Source organism: Bos javanicus, chromosome 1 (assembly GCF_032452875.1).
Source record: "Bos javanicus breed banteng chromosome 1, ARS-OSU_banteng_1.0, whole genome shotgun sequence".
In the NCBI taxonomy this organism is placed as follows: domain Eukaryota; kingdom Metazoa; phylum Chordata; class Mammalia; order Artiodactyla; family Bovidae; genus Bos; species Bos javanicus.
Window position 1 is genome coordinate 69,175,620 of NC_083868.1, and position 23,917 is coordinate 69,199,536.

At 40.7% G+C, this 23,917-nt stretch overlaps 1 protein-coding gene across 20 annotated transcripts in view; it reads left to right on the forward strand.

The window, feature by feature from the left end:
• The window catches only part of KALRN (kalirin RhoGEF kinase), a 689,867-nt gene that overhangs the window by 500,817 nt on the left and 165,133 nt on the right, over nt 1-23,917 (forward strand). For 6 of the 20 annotated variants that reach the window (XM_061410046.1, XM_061410206.1, XM_061410367.1 and 3 more), the window contains exon 34: nt 3,761-5,193. The exons of the other annotated variants lie outside the window; for them this stretch is intronic. In XM_061410046.1, coding sequence (XP_061266030.1) covers nt 3,761-3,823 — 63 coding nt within the window. In that variant the 3' untranslated portion in view covers nt 3,824-5,193. Of the gene's footprint in view, nt 1-3,760; nt 5,194-23,917 lie in introns of those variants that run through there. 20 annotated transcript variants of the gene reach the window in all.

The following is a 23,917-nucleotide window of genomic DNA, read 5'->3' on the forward strand; positions in this document are numbered from 1 at the left end:
TGAACCCAGGTCTTTCTCATGTCTGCTGTGTACACTGCCTTCTGCTGGCCAAGTCCATGAACCAAAACATTTGGATGATTCAGGCAGAAACACACAAAGTAACATTTTGGCCCAGATGCTGTTGCTGCTGCTAAGTCACGTTGGTCGTGTCCGACTCTGCGACCCCATAGACGGCAGCCCACCAGGCTCCTGTCCCTGGGATTCTCCAGGCAAGAATACTGGAGTGGGTTGCCATTTCCTTCTCCAGATGCTGTTAAATCTTATCATTTCTCCCTCCTGATCAATTGAATGAAACGCACCTGATTGAAAATACCAAGGGCAAGGGGAAAAAATAAAAAACCAGGAACATCCCATGTTCCATGTATTATACATGTCCACTGCTCACTGTCTGCTGAGCCTAACAGAACATGACGTGAGTCAGGAATTTAGAAGAGACAGTTTATTATGTCTGCCACAGAACTAGTAACTCAGGCACATACCTGCCTCAGTGGCTTCCAAATCCATCAGACGGAAACATCTAGAACATATAGTCAACTGAAGATGCATTTAAAAACATATTGTAAAACAGCTGCCTCAGATTCTTTGTAGAACAAGAAAGGATATAAATCTATAATATAACAAATATGTTCCCCATTTGTGGCTATTTTTATACCACTGGATGTTCTACCCAGAGACTGTAGAACCTCTTTTTATAACTCAGAAAACTCATATTATGAGTGTCTAATATTAGAGTGAGACCTGCAGTATATTAATAAATAGGTGTTTCTATGAAGGAGTCTATACCTGGGCTTCCCAGGTAGCGCTAGTGGTAAAGAACCTGCCTGCCAGTACAGGAGATGTAAGAGACGTGGGTTCAGTCTCTGGGTTGGGAAGATCCCCTGGAGGAGAAAGTGGCAACCCACTCCAGTATTCTTGCCTGCTGAATCCCGTGGACAGAGGAGCCTGGCAGGCTACAGTCCATAGCATCACAGAGTCAGACGCAACTGAAGCAACTTAGCACATGCACGTAACTGAACAGGCGGAGATGGGAGGAATCTCAATATACGCCCCCCCCCCAAAAAAAAGAATTCCGGAAGGTCTGGTTAATAAAAGCTGCTCTCCTATCAAAATGGGTCTCACTGATTCTTGCTCCTCATGGAAAATGCCCAGGTGCTTCTGGACAGTGTATACTGGCAGACGTGAAAATGCAGTTGAAATGCTGCACAACTCAGGTTTTCCAACCATGTATTGTCTGGTACATAGACAAGTCCTGTGCCCTAATGACTTTAAACCAAGTGACCCCTAGAATTACCAAGGAAACATTTCAAAAAACTCATCCCAGGCTCCTCACTGGCCTGCTGAATCAGAATGCCAAAGGTAGAGGGCGATTGGATATGGGATATCTGTGAATTCTAAGCTGAGAGTTATTGTCTAAATAGTAGAGATCATTGACATTTCAAAGAAATTTAATGGCATTTTTTAAAGCACATTTCCACTTAAATTTTTCCCACTAGTCTCTGCCATAGGCTAGATTTTCAGAAAATCATCTCAATGACATCATAAATGGCTGTCGCTTTTTAATGTTGATGTATGGATGTTAACTACTCTTTTAAGGCACCAACTGGGCCGTATAATATAATGACTTCCTATGTAAACGTGCATGTATTTTCTCAGTTTTGGAGAACAAGTGTTCAGTTTGCCTACATGCCTGAATTTCTTATATGTCTCACATAACAAACCATCATCAGATTTGCAGGTACACAGAGACCATCACATCTTGAGGTTTAAAAGGAGATAAAGGTTTTTGTGCAAAATCTAATAAATACACATACTGAAGTGACCCAAACCACTTCTAGTTACGTCTTCAAGGATAACATGGATCCTCAAAATATGTGAGGGATGCTTTCTAAGACCTTTGGAATCCACAAACATACACACATACAAATATCATTTAGCAGATGGATTCTCCTTTACACAAGGCAACCTACCACAGCAGTTAGGACCACTTTGGAGTCAAACCAACCTCAGTTCAGATTCAGCCCCTCCACTTGCCAGTTGTATGATCCTGGGCAGGACCTTAATGCCTCAGTCTGCAAAATGGGAGTAATGGTATTACCCATTCCAAATTTCGTGAAATGATGCATGCCAGATACTCAGCACTTTGCCTGGCACATGGTAAACATGCAACAAATATTATCCATTAATAATAGTGATAATAAAAATGACGGAAATAAATTAGCTATTAATAATGATGACACTAAAAATATATTTTTAACTGTTCTCCTCCCTTATAATTTTAACCATTGTATACAGAGCCAAATGTCAAATTCAGCACTTGTAAAACTATTAAATTCTGCCACTAAAGTAAGTTCTGCAGAGGTAATAGCACATCTATAAACTGGTACTGACAGTGAATTATGATGTGGGGGACTAGCTAATCAGGACAGTTGATGCCACGTCCCTACCCTCAGCCCATTAATGTAACATTATGCAAAGGAAAATATGATTTAAATTTTTTGAGACCCTTTTTCCCTGGAAAAGGTGAGCTCAGTGGGCACCAGTACTTTGCCCTTTCACAAATACATGCATCCTGTCCCAGACTTTCTTTAGAATCTCATCTCTCTTCTGAATCCTTAGCAGCCCCGACCTTCTCCACAGTTCAGAGTAACTGCCATTTGAACTCCATGCTGAGGCTTTTTCTGTCCCTTAATGAACAGTTTTTGCCTGGCTGGAGTTCTTACTAAAAGAGTCTCATACTGGTTTTCTCATTTCCATAAGGTAGCCTTTGACACCGTGAGCTGAACCACAGTCAAACTGGAGGTCAGACTCGTTCATTCCTCTTAAACTTTTCTCCTGGATAAGAGCCATTGCTTTTTGAAGTATTTCACTCTTCCAATAGCACTAGAAGTTGGTTCTCAAAAAAGAAAAAAAAAGAAGTTGGTTCTCTTTGAGGGACCATCGTTCCTAAAGAATGGATGATTCCATTGCCTCCAGTGACCCAATAGAGATGGTAGAACCACACGGGAATATGGGGTCTCTGGCATGGCTCCATCACTCCCTCGCTCAGTAATCCATTCTCTTAGCCGGCCTTGCAGTGTGCATGAACCAGCTTTGTGCCTTAGAAAAGTTCCAGACTACCACGTTATAGACCCTGGAAACACTTGAAATCAAGAGTGTTAAGTCAGTTACTACTAAAGATCTGCTGCATAAATGGGTAACCTTTTCTCAGTTTCTTTCTCTAGCTGAATGTCATGGTAAGCCTTGGTAGGGCACAGAGACCCTAGAAGAATTGAAACAAGAAAACAAAACAAAACAGGAAGGGTATGAAATAAACACTAATGATCACTGCCACTGGACCTCTTATTTAATGTATCCCTATATTATTCCTGGCTCCACCTCTCCTTGTCTGTCTGGGAAGTTGGAAAGTCACAGCAGGATTGCTCTACAGGGAACTAATGCTAAAAACAGCGTGCAGGTTTGCACTCTTGACAGTATTTCACAGTTAAAAGTGGCCACTCAGTGATCCTCCTCTGGATGCTAGACCTGGCTGACTCCTGAACCTTCAGACCGAGCACTGTCCTACACAGCACTCTGCTTCCTCCATCTCCTCTAAAATGATGACTGTGTATTTGCCAGGTTGCACTGTGTGCATTGGATCACTAGAAATACACTAGGTCACACTGATGGTTTCACTCTGTTTTCTATAAAGGGCTACAGGATCTCATGAAAATTTTTGCAGAGTTATATGCAAATCACAGAGCCCCGGCCCTTTTCTTAACAGGATGGCAACCTTGCTCCTCGGTGGTACCTGGGACCTGGAGATCCTTTCTCCACTTACGTTTAGCACGCAGCTCACCGGGGTAGCCGTGCCGCCGTTGGGACCTCCCACCTGGACTCCCATCACCCGCCTCTCTTGAGACTGCTCTGGCAGGGCTGGTGTGGGGTGCAGCCTTTGCTCAGAGGGCAACATGTTCCATGCAAAATCTGCCCCCCGGGCCATGGGCTCACTCCTCGGGGCCCCTTGCTTCTTTCTCTACTGGGTGCAATTCAAGGTTGCCGAGCTTCTCTCCAAAGTCTAAAATGGGAGGGGGGGTGGGCAGTAGGGACCTGTGAGAGGCCCCATGGCCCAACACACTCCCCCAGCTCCCAGTCTGAACATCAGGCCCCTGGCCCTGGTGGGGGATTCATTAGAGTTTTCCTGGAGTTTTTCTCCAGGTTGAATGTTTCTTTTGTCAGTGGCCCCAATCTGGAAAAACCCATCATTTTAATCTAGCCTGCCTCCCCTATATCATGAATGGGAGGGAGAGGGAAAAAGGGGACCTCTTATGGTTATGGTTTATGGAAGGTGAGGGTCAACTCCAACTGATCCCAAACACTGGCAGGAACTACTTCTCCCAACAAATGTTCCATAATCTTCAACCTACCCAGGTTTTGCCACTGTTTTCTAGCTCCTTCCTAACCTTACTCACTGCTGAGGTGTCTGGTTCGAAGATCACCCTACCAGCCTTCCTTGGCTTCCAAATTATCCTGTTGGCAGGGGTGGGTGGGAGGTGGGAGAAGAAATAAACAAACTGGCCACATGTTGATAATTGTTGAGACTAGATGATGGGCACGTGGTGTTCGTTATATCATTCTATCCCTTTTGTATATGTTCGCAGTTTTTCTTAATAAAAAGTTAAAAAATAAAAAAAGTCCTCCAACCCCCAAAACACTTGAGAGCCCCCACCCTAACACAGAGTTTCATGGAAATCCCACACCAAGGCAAAAGGCAAAGGTGATTCCATTCCATTATATATATATGTATGTATATATTCATTTTCTAATTTTTTTTAAGGCCCACTGCTTTATTTTCAATAGACTAAATCTATTTATAAGAGGTCCCAAAGTTGGGTTTACTTCCCCCAGCTGGGTTATGGGGGAGGGCTTGGGTAAAGGGTTCCTTAAAATCCTGAAAGTTTACACTTCCATGTATCTCACAATCTTATTGTGAGGGTGGGACTTGTTCAGTGTTCTGAACTTTGCAGAGGAAACATGCTCTCGACTCAAAGTGTCATGCTCTGGAATTGCACCTGGCTCAGGAAAGGACTGTCTTTGTACTTGAATTTAAATCCAATGGAGAACCTTAACATGGGCATTTGCATGACTAAGAATTGCTGCTGTCTTTTTCCATATGTCACTTTCTTGAATGTGTTCTAATAAAATTATTCTAAAGCAGGCTGTTGATATACAGTGATTTATAAATACTTTCCGTTGAGTACTGAGGCCCTTAATTTTCTACTAAGAACGCACCCCATCCCACTTTCTGGAAAGATCTGTTGAGGACAGAAGCAATGGGTGTACGTCTGGCCTGGTGGTGGCACCACTGGAATTGCCATCACAATGCAAATCATGTCGACCACTGTGGATTTTGTTTTCTGGTTGCCTAGCAGCAGAATTTGTTTTCCAGGATAAAGATGGTCATGTGAAGTGGATGAGTGTGGTGGGGGAAGGTGGAGGGGGCAAGGCAGGACCAGGAGGATAATTCCCTCAAAGAGCAAAGCAGGAGAGACAAAGGCAGCCAAATAGAGAAGTTAAGTTCTAACTCATCCTGTTCGCTGATACGAGTGAGTTCAAGTGATTATCAGTTAAGACTTATTTACAAAATTGCAATTTTTGATATCAAGTTAGAGCAAGTTCAAATCTCAAAATGTCATTAAGCAAACTAGAAGCAAATGGAGAAAGTATGTATTTCCAAAGTAAATATTTTGAGAAGCACTTTTGACTCTGATCTCTACTTCCCTTAAGCCAGGCTGGCCAGGGCACTCCCATTAGCCATAACCAACTTGGGTCAGTTTTTTGGAACAGGAAGCTTTGTTAGAAACCTTGTAAGGGGCAGAAAAGGCAGGACCAGACAAGGAGGCTTCCATACACTGAGCACTCTCCTCACACCAGATTATTGGGAAAGCACTTGATACATATCAACTCCTCTTATCTTCAGAGCCATCCTGAGAGGCAGGCAGTACTTCATTTTCCAGATAAAAAGGCTGAAGCTGAGAGAAGTAAATAATTTGTACAAAGTCATAAAGCTAGAGAATAACAGATCTGTGATTCAGGTTTCTGATCCCCAAACCCCTGCTTCTTCAGACCACAGGGCTGATGGCCAGTGCTCAGTCTGGGCTCTCTCCCATATACCTTGCCATGAATACATTGAATGAATTTTGCAACCTCTGTGTGCTCTGGGGGTTGGTGGAGGGAGGCACAGCATCCTGCTCTTCCTGTTGATTGGCAATCTCTTCCAGGCCAGGGTTTTGAAACCTACATCCACATAGCTTGAATTTAGCTGTACAGAGCACAAGCTGATGAGGCTGAGATTCCTATTTGGTTTTCACAGGAATTTGCTCACTCAGCAAATATTTGAGTGCGCCCATGTGCTTGGCGTTATGAACTAGGTGGGCAAATACAGACTCAGCCCCTGTTCTCACAGAGCTTGCTAGTGGAGGAGAGAGGCATTAATCAAGTAATATTTGAATGGATATGTAATTATCAATATAATTGAAAGGGACCTTGGAGATCGTTGAGATCCACAGATGAAACAAGACCCAGAAATGCTAAGCAGTTTGGTTAGGACAATATAGCAAGTTAGGGCAGCATAAGAATGAGAATTCAGTAGATTTCTGTTCCTAGAGGGCCTTTTCCCTATTGTGTCACACTCTGGTCTCTTGCACACCCATAGCCAGCCCTGTGAATGCATTGATCAATCAGTACACTATCCCCAGCCTAGGAAAAACCAGATAGCACATTTTTTGTAATGAAAATCAAATAGCATAGTGAATTAAACCCCTGAGGATGGCAGTTACTCAAGCCTTGTTTGCAGACTTATTTCAGAGCCCAAAGCAGGAACAGAGAGGCAAGGCTTCTGTGCTGTAAGAAGGGTTCTTGCAGGTGTTTCAATGTTTTGATCTGACCCAGTGTTTTCTTATCTCTCAATGTCAGCAGTTGTTCATTCACTTGTTAATTCAGAGTACTGACTAGGAACCATGCACAGTTCTCAGAACTAGGGACACAGCAGTGAACAAAACAGATTGCCCTTATGGAGTGAACATTCCAGCTGGGGGAGACAGACAATAACTGAAATAAGTAAATAACAGCATATTAAGAGGTAATAAATGCTACAAGGAAAAGTAGATCAAGAGAGGCAAGTGGGGAGTGCTAAGGAAGGTGGTGGTACATTTTTAGGTGGGATGGTTGGGAAAAAGACCTCCCAGAGAAAATTGTTCTTGGCCATCATTTTACTTACACACACACAGCTGTGCAGTATGATTTGAAATGTCCCATAAGCCTTATCCTACCTCCTTCAGAGAAATAAAGGTCTTTCAGTAGCATGTCTCAGAGCCCAATTTCTGGGTTTCCCTTTTTCCCTTTGACTTAAGGCAGTGGTTCTCAAACTTGGAGAAGGAATGGCAACCCACTCCAGTACTCTTGCCTGGAAAATCTCAGGGATGGAGGAGCCTGGTAGGCTACAGTCCATGAAGTCACAAAGAGTCGGACACGACTGAGCGACTTCACTCACTTTCTCAAACTTGAGTGTACACCAGCATCATCTGGAACACTTGTTAAAACACAGATTGCTGGGCTCCACTCCCAGAGCTTGTGATTCACTCCGTCTGGGGTGGGTCCAAGAATTTGCATGCCCAGATGCTGCTGCTGCAGGTGGTCCAGGGATCTCACTTTGAGAGCCACTAGGTTAAGTATTATTGGAGAAGGAAATGGCAGCCCACTTCAGTATTCTATTGGAATATCCCATGGATAGTGGAGTCTGACAGGCTACAGTCCATGGGGGTCACAAAGAGTCAGACACAATGATTAAACAACAACAACAAGATTAATTATTATAGCTGGAAGATCTCTGTTAAAATCCTGATAAAGGGTGTAACTATTCATTTGGATCCATGGACATTATCAAAGTAGCTATTCCTGGAAGAGCAGAATCCTTAAGAAATGTGACTTTTTAAAAAAACTGGGTTAAGTTTCAGAAGCCACACCCCAAGTCTCCAAGTGAGGAGTTAGGGCAAAGGACAGGTTGTCAAAAGCTGGTGACAGTATTTCACTGTTTGTCTATCAATACTTTGTGTTTTCCTAGCATTTAATACTTTTACAAACACTTTTATTCACTACTCTTTTTTGGCAGTTAATCTGTCAGGTAAACAGTTACAGGTGTCCTATTACATTTTCTAGATAAAGAAACTGAAACACAAAGAGGTTATATGGCCTCCCTTGGGCATCAAGGATGAGCACACCAGTTGCCTTCCTCCTAGTTCAGTGTTCTTTTTCTACTCACACTCTTCATAACATGAGCTATAGCTTTCCCCTGGGGTGACAACCCCGGGCCATTAAAATCCAGGACGTGTAGTTGCTCTTTGCCTTTTAGTCTGTTCAAAATCCCACTTGCTGCATGTAGATTATCCATGTGGGTGATTAACTGTGACAGATTCTAAGCCCTGCATGAGTTTCCTCTGCCATAAACACATTTCTCTTCTACTGCCAGGTATTGTACAGAGAAAATGCAAACTCATTTTAATATTAGCCCAAGCTAGAATTAATCATCGTAAAAGCAAACCTGCTGGGGGAAAGGCAGACATAATACTTTCCAAAGACAAATAGAAATGGTATTTGATTATGTGTACTTTTGCTTCCATTCCATTAGTTGTGATAATTGAAAGTTTCCTGTATCACTTAAGCATATGGGGAAATGAGGGTGGATTTTGTTAAATCCAATGACTGGTGAATCACATTCCCAGGTATTTAAATATACCCAAGAAAATCTTAGACATGAAAGAGAAAATCCTGTTTTCCAGTACTTGCCTTTCTTTTTGTTATTTTCTCCAGTTGTACACTGATTCCTCACAGTGAGGAAGTAAGGTCTCACTGAATCTCACAGACAAGGACCCAAGAGTTACAAGGAGCTGTTTCTCTTCAGCTCCCATATGTGTTTTAACCATCCAAGAGCCAAAGGTTTTAGAAGCTTCATTTCTAAAATGGTCCTCATCTGTCTCTCAACTCTTCAATATTCTAACATTTTCCTCCTGTACCACCATTGGGACCACTCATTTATTCAATAAGCACTTACTCGGCACCAGACACTGTAAGAGCCACTGAACAGGCTATGAAAATGAGTTAGAAATAATCCTATACTCAAATACATGGCATATATTAGAATCATTTTATAAATCACATAGAATAGTCAAGTTGAAGTGTATTCTAGATGTAGATAATAAACCCACGTGAGCATCTCCCCATTTTAATTCTCTGTACTCACTATATGCTCAAAGAAAGCTAATTAATGAGTTATTTTAGCTTCAACATAAAATAGGTATCATTAGGAAAGAAATGCCTGGGGAAGAGAAGAGTGGGGTAAGGAAGAAACTCTACTCTGTAGCTCTGAGCACACATTGATATGTGCATCAGAAACCCAAAAGCTTGGTAACAAGGAGGTGGCGTAGGATCTAACATCTATCATAGTTATCCCACATGTGGACCATGGTAAATTGAAAATATGAAGATTATAAAACTTGGATGATTAGAATCTCCATATTTATGAAAGATACTATGTGAATGTGTTTTTCCTGAGCTTTAGACTCCAAACTGTGCTATGAAAATGACTACTCCTTAAAAACAAATAGTTCATGTCCACTGCAACACAAGGACTGAACATATAAGCAAACAAGTTGGGTTGGAGGAGATGAGGTGGCGTGCAGAGGATTCAGTTAATCAGGTCAGTGTTAGAGACACCTTGAGAAGAAAGGCAGACTGTAATTCAACAATACATGTGTCACAAATACATATGCACAGGAAAGGTGCTGAAGCCCAGCATAAGAATTTTGTGAGCCCGTTAAATAAATTGCAAATACATAATCCAAAAAGGAAGACAAGCTTAGAAAACCAAAATGCAGTCAGAAGACAAGGCTTAGATTGTAGTTCTGTTGACCCAAGTAGCTCAAGGAATACCACTCACATACCTTCCTTCTGTTTGTGTTGGGTCACCTGTTGGTACAGCAGCCCTTACTCCCTCTATTCAAAGGAGCTGCTCAGGCTCTGACTCCAGCCTGCTTTAGGTTGGGTTTTGTGAATAGCAGAATCTCAACACAGGGGTTCAGGGCAGATGTCCAGCTGGCTCTTGGATCTGTCCTATGAACCCTATTTCTGCCAGTTCTGCAAGCCTCTTCTAGCCTGGGAGGGAGTTTTCACAGCATAGATGATGCATCGAGCCTTACCAATGACCATCCAGGGTGCTAGTGGCTTGATCGTCTAGCCAGGCCCACTGTGGGTGGGTCTGGTCATGGATGGTGGTAGCCACAGGAAGAAATAGCAGTGATGGGAGGAGGGGGTCTCGACGTATATGCCTTTGAGTTTCTGGGATAGTGGAATAAGAAGTGCTATTCTACTTGTTACGCTGTCCAGGGATACTGTTGCCTGGCAATGGTGACCTTTTAATGGGCCTTACACCCAAATATCATGTGGAGTTTTTAGATTTGGCTGTATTGATTTTTTAGATTTTGCTGGGTTTCTGCTATGGCATCAATCAGGGTTAAAGGATCCCAGGGTGAGAGTGGGGACCAACGTGTGTGCTGAGGAGGGGGCTTCTGATCATACCTTGTATGGGTCAACTATCTTTTGGCCTATCCTGATAAAAATTTAATTTTTAACTAATACTATAGAATGCAAAAACATTATACCTTACTTGTAGATGTAGGTCATTAGCTGAATAAAGAACCACTACAGCTTTATAGGATCCATGTCAGATCTTACTAGTAATTGGATTTGTCATTGCTATAAAATAAGTCCCATGAGGGCAGCAATTCTTGTCTGCTTTTTTCACTGCAGTACCCCCACTGCCTATGTTAGTGCCAGACACAGAGTAGGCACTGTAAGTGCAATTGCATATTTTTTTAATATGCAGAAAAACAGAAATATTTCCCATCTTTAATACAACCCTACTGGTTGTATTGATGGTGAATACTTCCATTACTCCACTGGGGAGTAGGAAGGAGTTCTGAAGAATAATGTCACTCTTGGCAAAAACAAGGAGCCTGTTGCTTGAGTTCCAGGTAATGCAAGAGTAGAAGACAGGTTTGTGTGTGATAGGCAGAGTTAAAACCTGAGATCAAGGACAAGAACTGATAAACAAGGAAAGCAATTGGAAAGTTAGCAAGGAAGCTCCAAGGCCGTGATCAAATAGGCGAGCAGAAGCCCAGGTGCCAGCTATGTGTGGGAAAATTCTGTGTGGTTTAGACACTGACAGTGCAAAGGATTCTGATAAATGCTGACTCTTCCCGCAACAGTTTTTATTGTATTATACACCCATGAGTTTTTAAATGTATCATTTGACTTTTGGGGCTCTGTAGATTATTTCTAATTAAGAATGGCAAATGGGACAATTGAAAAAGGAAAAGCACCAAGGGCCAGGAGCAATAAAAAGGAGAATAAACCCAAAAGCACACATGTCTAAAAAATTGAAACAGTTGCTATGAAAAGTCAAATTTGAAAAATGCTTCACTGAGTTGGTCGCCAGTGAAAAGGACTACAATTCCAAAGACAGTGTTGATTGCAAATACACTTTTCCTCACTGCCCTGTCCTGTCACCATGTTCATGATTCTCATTACATATTCCTGAAGCTCCAGGAAATGAAAATGTGAGAATTGATGCATCTGTTCGAGTCAGTCCAAGAGATGGTCAACAATGGAATGTGATGCCAATTCCCTGATAACAAGTGCAGCTGGCCTTCAGCTTGATTTTATTGAGCTTTAGGACTGTTTCCAAAGTACACACAAGGAAAATAAAATATAGTCCTTAACTGCAAGAATTGTATAGTCCAACTGGGATAGAAAAAAATATACTCAAAGAACAAAATTCACACTATGTCGGAAGCATAGCTATTGCATTAATCTAAGAGATTCCAAAAGCTAGAATTATTTCTCCTTCCTCTTTTTATCAAACACCAAGGATGAGTCATAGCATGTAATGGCCATAATCTTCAGATTGTTTAAAAAAAAATAATAAATATAATAATAATCATGGTAGTAATAGTAACAACAACAATAATAAAATCTAGTTCAGTTCAGTCCAGTTCAGTCACTCAGTCGTGTCCAACTCTTTGCGACCCCATGAACCGCAGCATGCCAGGCCTCCCTGTCCAACACCAGCTCCCAGAGTTTACCCAAACCCATGTCCATCAGGTTGATGATGCCATCCAACCATCTCATCCTCTGTCATCCCCTTCTCCTCCTGCCCTCAATCTTTCCCAGCATCAGGGTCTTTTCCAATGAGTCAGCGCTTCACATCAGGTAGCCAAAGTATTGGAGTTTCAGCTTCAACATCAGTCCTTCCAATGAAGACCCAGGACTGATCTCCTTTAGGATGGATGGGTTGGATCTCCTTGCAGTCCAAGGGATTCTCAAGAGTTTTCTCCAACACCACAGTTCAAAAGCATCAATTCTTCAGCTCTCAGCTTTCTTTATAGTCCAACTCTCACATCCATACATGACCACTGGAAAAACCATAGCCTTGACTAGACGGACCTTTGTTGACAAAGTAATGTCTCTGCTTTTTAATATGCTGTGAAGGTTAGTCATAACTTTCCTTCCAAGGAGTAAGTGTCTTTTAATTTCATGACTGCAGTCACCATCTGCAGTGATTTTGGAGCCGAGAAAAATAAAGTCAGCCACTCTTTCTACTGTTTCCCCATCTATTTCCCATAAAGTGATGGGACCAGATGCCATGATCTTCATTTTCTAAATGTTGAGTTTTAAGCCAACTTTTTCACAGTCCTCTTTCACTTTCATCAAGAGGCTCTTTAGTTCTTCTTCACTTTCTGCCATAAGCGTGGTGTCGTCTGCGTATCTGAGGTTATTGATATTTCTCCTGGCAATCTTGATTCTAGCTTGTGCTTCCTCCAGCCCAGCAGTCTTCCCAAATTGCATTTAATGTGTATATGTTTATGTTTGTCTTAGAATATCCCCTTTACATATCTCTCCCTTCCTTAACTTCATCTTTCTTACCACCCTTCCAATATTCCTGAGGTCCTACTAGTATCTATCCCTAAGACAGTATCTTCCCCATCCAGGGAAGAGAATGAAAGCAGATATATCTGTTAGGACAAGCTAGGTTGTGCTCTGGTAACAAATGACTTTAAAAATACTGGTGGCTAAATAAGCAAAGATTTATTTCTTGCTAACACTACATATTCATAATAGGTTGGCATGGGGCTCTATTTGTCACGGAAAATCAGGGACCCTAGCTGATGTATCATCTTGTAAAGTTGCTGATTACCATCCCAGACAGAAAGAGAATTTTAAAGGATTTTAGCCCAAAATTAAATGATCCAGCCTAGAAATGACTCAACTTCAATGGCCAGGACTAGTCATGTGGCCCTACAAAACCAATAGGAGCCAGCAAACCAAACAAGTTATGCGTCCAGAAGGCAAAAAGCTAAAAATGTTTAGTGAACATCAGAATGACTACATTAGCAGTAACCTCAAGTTATATTTGCATATAATTTACATTTTGTCTCTAACTCAGATTTCAAATATTGCATCTGCTCAACAAGTATGTGTATGTATGTGTGTGTGCATGTGTGTGTTTGTGAATTTCAAACATATACATAGAAATACTGTTATTCATGTTTGAGTCATTGTTTTCTGTTATTCCCACTGCCTAATTTTCACTAGGCCTCATCCCTGGCTATTAGGCTCTGAATTTATTGAGTCAATGTGTCAATGTCTAATTGGAATATAAAGATTGGAAGGCTTCTTGTTCTTAAAACTTTTTCCAGACTTAGGGAACCATTTTTTTAAGGGCACAATGTCCTGATGAATATAGAGGGACTTGAGCCCTTTCATATCTTAATTTATTACATTATTTATATGCTAACCCACCAAGTTCTCTATTAGTATCTGGCATCAGCCTCTACACAGTAAGTTTTACACAGTAGGAATGTGAACTTATTGAATCCCCTGGCAGAGTCAGTGACTAATGGTTCAAAGAATGTTTTACCTAAGTATGAGAACAAGACCCATGTGCTACTTTAGTCCTATTATAAACAGTGCTATAAGATTGCATGACCTTGTTCTAGAAATCACATGGTTACTCCATCGTTAAGCAGCTGATTTCACTGGGAAGCCAGAGCAAGCTCTACTGTAAACCACATTCAAATTTCTGCAAACACAGGGTATTGAATACAAGTAGACCTGGGCAAGAAAAGATAGCACTGCAATGAGAAGGAAGGAACCCTGGTTTGGAGTTAGGAAAGTTGATTTTGCTCCTCATTCTGCTATTGACCAGCTGTATGAGCTTTGAAAAACATTTTAGCCAAATCATTTGTCTTCTAAATAGCTCAATTTCCACATCTATAAAGTTGAAGAGTAATAGAAACTTATCTCTAAATTTTGTTCGTACTTAAACATTCTGTTTTTCTATTATTGACTTAGTTTTACCCCAGAGGTCTATGACTTTCACTAGGGAAAATCACAAGCATTCATCCTAAGTAATGTAGAATTGGGAAAATGTTATTTGTATATAAAGGATAACCTAATTTTATATATAATTATTATCTGTATTGATAAAAGAGATGTATTAAAAATTAGTAATTTTTTAATGCTTAGTTTTGAAATACAGGCAAAGAGTTTGTCAGAAATTAACATATATATTTCATTTCTCATTTACGTATCCGATTATTTTAAAAAAATATATTGAACCTCTACCATGTAATTAGCTAGGTTAAATGAGCCTAGGGGTAGAATGGGAATTGAGGACCTTGACAAGAACATTACTGAAATAATGGATCATGGAATACAAGCTGCATAGGAAGGAAAGAATGAAGGGAGAGTCTTGACAGATTGGGAGACTTTGTTCAGTTGCTCGGTCATGTCTGACTCTTTCTGACCCCATGGACTGCAGCAAGCCAGGCTTTCCTGTCCTTCACCATCTCCTGGAACTTGCTCAGACTCATGTCCATTGAGTCAGTGATGCCATCCAACCATCTCATCCTCTGTCGTCCCCTTCTCCTCCTGCCCTCAATCTTTCCCAGCATCAGGGTCTTTTCTGGTGAGTCAGTTCTTTGTATCAGGTGGCCAAAGTGTGGGAGCTTCAACTTCAGCGTCAGTCCTTCCAATGAACATTCAGGGTTGATTTCCTTTAGGATTGACTGGTTTGATCTCTTTGCAGTCCATGGGACTCTCAAGAGTCGTCTCCAACACCACAGTTCAAATGCATCAATTCTCCGGCACTTGGCTTTCTGTATAGTCCAACTCTCACATCCATACATGACTACTGGAAAAACCATAGCTTTGACTATATAGACCTTTGTCAGCAAAGTAATGTCTCTGCTTTTTAGTATGCTGTCTAGGTTTGTCATAGGTTTTCTATGGGAGTCAGTAGAGGGCTCCATGTGCTAGAGGCCCCAGTGGAATTAAGGAAAGGTCATAGTAAGAATAACTAAGGAGGGTAAGTTGTGGTCAGGAAAGAGGATGTGAGATTTATCTGTGTAACCAAAATAGAGAAACAAGGGCCAGATATACTCCCCTGCTTGAAGCAACCAAAAACCAGACAAAAATTAAGAAACTATTTTCAAGACACTGGACATCAGACAACAAAGGACAGTGTGATCCCCGAGAGACAGGAAACAAACAAAGTGAGCCCTGTGAATACCCTTGCTTACTGCTCTGAGTTTCCAGGTTTCAGTGCAGGGAGAGGTAAACCAGTGGACTTTCAGTCTCATCTTCTTAATTTAACTAGAGAATATGGAGCTGAAAATCCAGTGATATCAAGGCAGCTAGTTTCCATAGGACAGAGTAGTAGAGAGAAGAAAGCTGCACAGAAAGAGAACTCTGGAGATATTCAGAGGGTTTCCTGCGAGTATTCATCAAATTATTGATCAGCACATGCATAAATGGAAACTCCCCCAGGATGGGGAAGAATCACCTGAATTAATTAGAGGAAGGGTACTCATTGTTCCCCAAAGAGCCTAAAGTAATGCCTGTTCCCACCAGGCAGACTAGGAAACCTCAAATTCTCAGGACATCAGGTTAAATACTTAGAATAAACCCTAGAAGAACTAGGCTCTGATTCTGCCTAACAGATCTTAATAGAATAAGACTGTTTCAAAGTAACTGCATGCCAGGAAAAGCTCAAGAGTAGTTATAGGAATATATGAATATAATTGTTGAGCGCCCAAGAAAAGGTAAAATTCACAATATCTGGTATCCAATCAAAAATTACTGGACATGCAAAAAAGCAGGAAAATATGACCCATAATGAGGGAGAAAAATCCATTGACACTTAACCAACACTGACACACATGTTGGCAGTAGCAGACATGGACATAAAAACAGTTATTATTAAGTGTTTCATACATTCAAAAAATTAAGGAGCAATATGGGAAACATAAGGACAAACCCATGTTGAACTTCTAGAGGTGAAAACTATAATGTCTAAAGTAAAAAATACCTGAATAAGATTCACAGTAGATTAGACATTCCAGGAGAAAATATAAGCGTACTTGAAAGCATCGTAATAGAAACTATACAAAGGGAAACATTGAAAAAATAATAACTTTTTTAGAAGTACAAAGCATCATCATTGTTGATCCATGGAACAACCTCAAGCATCCTAATATTCATGTAATTGGAGTTCCCAAAATGGAAAGGGGGGCATAAAAATATTTAAAACAATAATGACTGAGAAAGAAAGTAGAAAGTATTAATTACTCAGTCATATCATTCTTTGCAACCCCATGGACTGTAGCCACCAGGCTATCTGTCCATGGGATTCTCCAGGCAAGAATACTTGGAGTGGGTAGCCATTCCCTTCTCCAGGGGATTGGCCCAACCCAGGGATTAAACCAGGTCTCCTGCATTTTAGGCAAATTCTTTACCATCTGAGCCACCAGGGAAGCCCAATAATGGCTGAAAAGGTTTCAAATTTGATAAAGGCTATAAATTAGTAGATCCAAGAATCCCAGTAAATCCCACACACAATAACTAAGAAGAAAACAAAAGCAAGGCATAACATAATTAAATTGCTCAAAATGAGTGATAAAATAGAAAACCCTAAAAACAAAAGTCCATCTAGTCAAGGCTAATAGAATTCTACCAAGAGAATGCACTGGTCGTAGAAAACACCCTCTTCCAGCAACACAAGAGAAGACTCTACACATGGACATCACCAGATGGTCGACACCAAAATCAGATTGATTCTATTCTTTGCAGCTAAAGATGGAGAAGCTCTATACAGTGAGCAAAAACAAGACTGGGAGCTGAGTGGGCCTCAGATCATGAACTCCTTACTGCCAAATTCAGACTGAAATTGAAGACAGTGGAGAAATCCAGTAGACCATTCAGGTCTGACCTAAATCAAATCCCTTATGACTATACAGTGGAAGTGAGAAATAGATTTAAGGGACTAGATCTGATAGACAGAGTGCCTGATGGACTGTGGACGAAGGTTTGTGACATTGTACAGGAGACAGGGATCAAGACCATCCCCATGGAAAAGAAATGCAAAAAAGCAAAATGGCTGTCTGAGAAGGCCTTACAAATAGCTGTGAAAAAAAGGGAAGTGAAAAGCAAAGGAGAAAAGGAAAGATATACCCATTTGAATGCAGAGTTCCAAAGAATAGCAAGGAGAGATAAGAAAGCCTTCCTCAGTGATCAATGCAAAGAAATAGAGGAAAACAATAGAATGGGAAAGACTAGAGATCTCTTCAAGAAAATTAGAGATACCAAGGGAACATTTCATGCAAAGATGGGCACAATAAAGAACAGACACAGAATGGACCTAACAGAAGCAGAAGACATTAAGAAGAGGTGGCAAGATTACACAGAAGAACTGTACAAAAAAGAGCTTCACAACCCAGATAATCATGATGGTGTGATCACTCACATAGAGCCAGACAGCCTGGAATGTGAAGTCAAGTGGGCCTTAGAAAGCATCACTACGAACAAAGCTAGTGGAGGTGATGGAATTGCAGTTGAGCTATTTCAAATCCTGAAAGATAATGCTGTGAAAGTGCTGCACTCAATATGCCAGCAAATTTGGAAAACTCAGCAGTGGCCACAGGACTGGAAAAGGTCAGTGTTCATTCCAATCCCAAAGAAAGGCAATGCCAAAGAATGCTCAAACTACTGCACAATTGCTCTCATCTCACACGCTAGTAAAGTAATTCTCAAAATTTTCCAAGCCAGGCTTCAGCAATACGTGAACCATGAACTTCCAGATGTTCAAGCTGGTTGTAGAAAAGGCAGAGGAACCAGAGACCAAATTGCCAACATCCGCTGGATCATCGAAAAAGCAAGAGTTCCAGAAAAACATCTATTTCTGCTTTATTGACTATGCCAAAGCCTTTGACTGTGTGGATCACAATAAACTGTGGAAAATTCTGAAAGAGATGGGAATACCAGACCACCTGACCTGCCTCTTGAGAAACCTGTATGCAGGTCAGGAAGCAACAGTTAGAACTGGACATGGAACAACAGACTGGTTCCAAATAGGAAAAGGAGTACATCAAGGCTGTATATTGTCACCCTGCTTATTTAACTTCTATGCAGAGTACATCATGAGGAACACTGGGCTGGAGGAAGCACAAGCTAGAATCAAGATTGCAGGGAAAAATATCAATAACCTCAGATATACAAATGACACCACCCGTATGGCAGAAAGTGAAGAGGAACTAAAAAGCCTCTTGATGAAAGTGAAAGAGGAGAGTGAAAAAGTTGGCTTAAAGCTCAACATTCAGAAAACAAAGATCATGGCATCTGGTCCCATCACTTCATGAGAAATAGATGGGGAAACAGTGGAAACAGCATCAGACTTTATCTTTTGGGGCTCCAAAATCACTGCAGATGGTGATTGCAACCATGAAATTAAAAGACGCTTATTCCTTGGAAGGAAAGTTATGACCAACTTAGACAGCATATTACAAAGCAGAGACATTACTTTGTCAACAAAGGTCTGTCTAGTTAAGACTATGGTTTTTCCAGTGGTCATGTATGGATGTGAGAGTTGGACTATAAAGAAAGCTGAGAGCCAAAGAATTGATGCTTTGAACTGTGGTGTTGGAGAAGACTCTTGAGAGTCCCTTGGACTGCAAGGAGATCCAACCAGTCCATCCTAAAGGAAATCAGTCCTGGGTGTTCATTGGAAGGAATGATGCTAAAGCTGAAACTCCAAAACTTTGGCCACCTCATGTGAAGAGTTGACTCATTGGAAAAGACCCTGATGCTGGGAGGGATTGGGGGTAGGAGGAGAAGGAGACAACAGAGGATGAGATGGTTGGATGGCATCACCGACACAATGGACATGAGTTTGGGTAGGCTCCGGGAGTTGGTGTTGGACAGGGAGGCCTGGCGTGCTGTGGTTCATAGTGTCGCAAAGAGTCAGACATGACTGAGTGACTGAACTGAACTGAACTGAACTGAAAGGCAGTCAATACATGCTATATGCAGATGAACAAAGATAAAAACGACAGCATGTTTCTCATTGAAGACAAGGTAAGCAAAGAGACAGTGGCACCTCACAGTGGAATAACGAAAGTAAAAGGAAAACTATCAACCAAGACTTCTATATCTAGTAAAGATAACTCTTAATAATGAAAGCAAAATATTTTTTCCCTGACATATAAAAGCTGGAAAAAAATTCGAAATTCCTCACCAGCAGATCTACACTATAGGAAATGTTAAAGGGAGTCTTTTAGGTAGAAGGAAATGATACCACAAGGAAAAACAAATCTGAACAAAGAAATGAAAAGCGTAGAAATGGCAAATACATGGTTAATATAAAAACTGATAGATAAAGAGCAGTATGAAAGAGCCTTTAAACAAGGATGTTAAAAATTCCTCAGTGAAGTAAAGGAAGAATACTGTATATGAAACAGAAACAAGTAACCACAAAATAAGAATGCACACTGATGAGAGTATTACTGATTTAGAAAATAGAAGTGAAGGAATGTCTTAGAGCACAACCAGAGCGATAAAAGAGAGGGGATGACAAATAATTTTAATAATAATTCTGGAATACAGTGGGGAGGATGGCAAAAGACATTTTTCAAACATATCAGATCAGATCAGATCAGTCGCTCAGTCGTGTCCAACTCTTTGCGACCCCATGAATCGCAGCACGCCAGGCCTCCCTGTCCATCACCAACTCCCAGAGTTCACCCAGACTCATGTCCATCGATTCATTGATGCCATCCAGCCATCTCATCCTCTGTCGTCCCCTTCTCCTCCTGCCCCCAATCCCTCCCAGCATCAGAGTCTTTTCCAATGAGTCACCTCTTCCCATGAGGTGGCCAAAGTACTGGAGTTTGGCCAAAGTCCTCATTCCTTCCAAAGAAATCCCAGGGCTGATCTCCTTCAGAATGGACTGGTTGGATCTCCTTGCAGTCCAAGGGACTCTCAAGAGTCTTCTCCAACACCACACTTCAAAAGCATCAATTCTTGGGCGCTCAGCCTTCTTCACAGTCCAACTCTCACATCCATACATGACCACAGGAAAAACCATAGCCTTGACTAGATGAACCTTTGTTGGCAAAGTAATGTCTCTGCTTTTGAATATGCTATCTAGGTTGGTCATAACTTTCCTTCCAAAGAGTAAGCGTCTTTTAATTTCATGGCTGCAGTCACCATCTGCAGTGATTTTGGAGCCCAGAAAAATAAAGTCTGACACTGTTTCCACTGTTTCCCCATCTATTTCCCATGAAGTCATGGGACTGGATGCCATGATCTTAGTTTTCTGAATGTTGAGCTTTAAGCCAACTTTTTCACTCATATAGTAAAAGAATTTTCCAGATCTTAGGAAATATAGAAACATTTTAGTGAAAGTACAGAACATCAAAAAAAGAAAAAAAAATGTTGTGAGAGAGAAAGTAGTTACCCAAAAAGGAATGACATTCAACGTGATAACAAGTTTCTCATGACAGAGACTACAGGGAAATGGGTAAAAGCATCAGTGTTCTAGTGGAAAATCTTTGCTACCTGGAATTCTATGTCTAGTAAAACTATAAGAGTAAGGGTGAGATAAGCACGTTCTTAATATACAATAACTTAGACCTTTTATCACTCATAAATCCTCACTCTTTTGCAAAAAGGAAAATGAACCCAGGAGGGAGTACTAGATACACAAAGAAAATAAAAGTAAAAGAGACACTAAAATACTTCCCCCATGACTCAGTTGGTTAAGAATCCACCTGCATTGCAGGAGACACAGAAGACCTGGGTTCAATCCCTGGGTTGGAAATATCTCCTGGAAAAGGAAATGGCAACCCACTCCAGTATTCTTGCCTGAAAAATCCCATAGATGGAGGAGCCTGGAAGCCTACAGTCCAAAGGATTGCAAAAGAGTCAGACATGACTGAGCAACTAAGCACACAAATATAATTTAATGTTAAGCACAAATAATAAGAATAAAAAGAATAATAAACATTTGAAACAAAATGAAGTATTCTGAGGGAGGATAAAGCAAGCTCAGATCTTTTCTGACTTAAGAAACAGATAGAAGTGGGAATTCACTTAGGCTTTGTTAGAAATATATACTCTTTCAAGGGTAGTATAAGATAGCCACTGGGAGGAAAGAAATAGAATATATAATTTAAATACTGGTAGGGGAAAGTACAGAGAATCAAGCAATTTTAATCATTCTGATAGAAGGAAAAAAAGAAGCTGAGAAAATTCATGGCTAATTGAAAAATATAAATAAAAAAGTCAGAAGCCCAAGTATAATGTTAATCACTATCAATGCAAATGAATTTAATACAGTAAATAAAATACAGATACTTTCCAATTGAACCTATTAATCAAAACTCAGATATACATTGTGTAAGAGAGATGCAAGTCTAAAGCAATGATATAGAAAATAAAGATGGAAAAAGATACACCAAGCAAATGTTAGCTAATAGAAATCTGGTATAGAAATTTTATTATCAGATAAAATTCAATCATTAAGTTCTCTAGTTCTTTAAATTCTTATTATGTTTAGTATATTTATTACTCCAGCAAGCTAATTCAGAAATGTCTACCTGAAATTGGAGTGCTACCAGACCAAAAATTTTTAAAGAAAGAAAAGAGCAACAAAAAAAGAAAATGTGTGGTATAGGCTTTGGAAGAAAGATGAAGTTGAAAGAGAGTGTTATTGGAAGCTAGAAAAATGGAAACCCACATTGTGAAGTGGTGAAACATTTGGAAAACTGTCATTTACAATAATTTGGAAGTCAGCTTATATATCTAATGAATAAGCACATTAAGATGAAGAGTCCAGGATTTTTTTAAGTGGAAATAATTGACTCATTTCAAGAAAAGCAGTAACAGTGGTGTTTGTGACCCATAACATGTAAATATAATCTCTGTATCAATAATAGCATAAAGGCCAGGAAGGGGGAAATGGAATGACTGTTGTAAGGTTCTTATATGATCAAGAAGTGTTGTGATTTCACTTGAAAGTAGACTGTGATCAGTTAAAAATGTATATCAGAATCCTAACATGAAACCAAAGTAACAGAACAAAGAGTTACAGCCAGTAAGCTGTCTTCATCTGCTTGGGCTTACATAACAAAGTGCTATAGCGTAAACAACACATTGACTTTCCTCACAGTTCTGGAGGCTAGAATTCATGACCATGGTGCGGGCAAATTCTGTTTCTGGTGAGGACCCTTTTCCTAGCTTGTGGTTTTGCCTTCTTCCTGTGTCCCCAAATGGCCTTTCCCCTATGTTAATATGAGCTCTGGTGCCCTTTCTGGAAATTTTCCAGGTATTTGGGAACTAAATAACACACTTCTAAATAGCCCACAGATCAAATTTGAAGCCAAAAGAGAAATTAGTTGAACTGAATGAAAATAAAAATACAACATATCAAAATTTGTAGAATGCCATTCAAGAAAGGAAGATATATACTTCAGTGATTATGGGAGTCAGAGCATTCAGAAATAGTGATCATGGTGTGACCTTGGGGAAGGGCTGCTGAAGTGAAGTAAAAGAGGAGCTCAGGGGAGTTGAGGCCAGAGAAACAAGGCCAGGGTGCTAGAGAGACTGCCCACAGGGAGAGAAGTCAGACATGATGATGAAACTTGGAGTAGAAAGGAAAACCATCAGCCTGGAACCAAAGTCACCAATAAAGGAAGAGCTTCTAGTCCCAACTTTGTAATCTTTGCAAATCACTTCATCTCTCTGAGCCTCTGTTTCCTTATATATAAATAGTGTGAAAGTTGCTCAGTTGTGTCTGACTGTTTGCGACCCCATGGACTATACAGTCCTTGGAATTCTCTAGACCAGAATACTGGAGTGGGTAGCCTTTCCATACTCCAAGAGATCTTCCCAATGCAGAGATCAAACCCAGGGCTTCCCTCATTGCAGGTGGATTCTTTACCAGCTGAGCCACAAGGGAAGCCCATATATAAATAAGGGAGTTATGAATTCTCCATCTCTATATAGCTCTTGATAGTCTCTTTGTATTTTAAATATTTTCATGTATATACATTTTATGTAGCCTCTTCAGATGCTTTTTGGGAAATAGCAAAGTATTAAATGATAAATAAACATGTAAACACATAATCTCTAAGTTCTATTCAAACCCCAGCTTTTTTATTTTTGGCTGTTCCGGGTCTTCCTTGCTGTGCATGCTTTCTCCAGTTGTGGCGTCGGGGGCTACCCTCTAGTTGCAGTGCACAGGCTTCTCGTTGATGTGGCTTCTTTTGTTGCAGAGCACGGGCTCTGGAGCATGGGCTCAGTGGTGTGGTGCACAGATTTAGTTGCCCCACCGCATGTGGAATCTTCCCAGAGCAGGGATCTAACCTGTGTCTCTTGCACTGACAGGTGGATTCTTAATCACTAGCCCACAAGGCAAGTGTCCTAGCGTTTTGTAATTTATGCCTATAAACCATATCATTTCTAAAATGGCACTCACAGCCAAAGCAGCAGT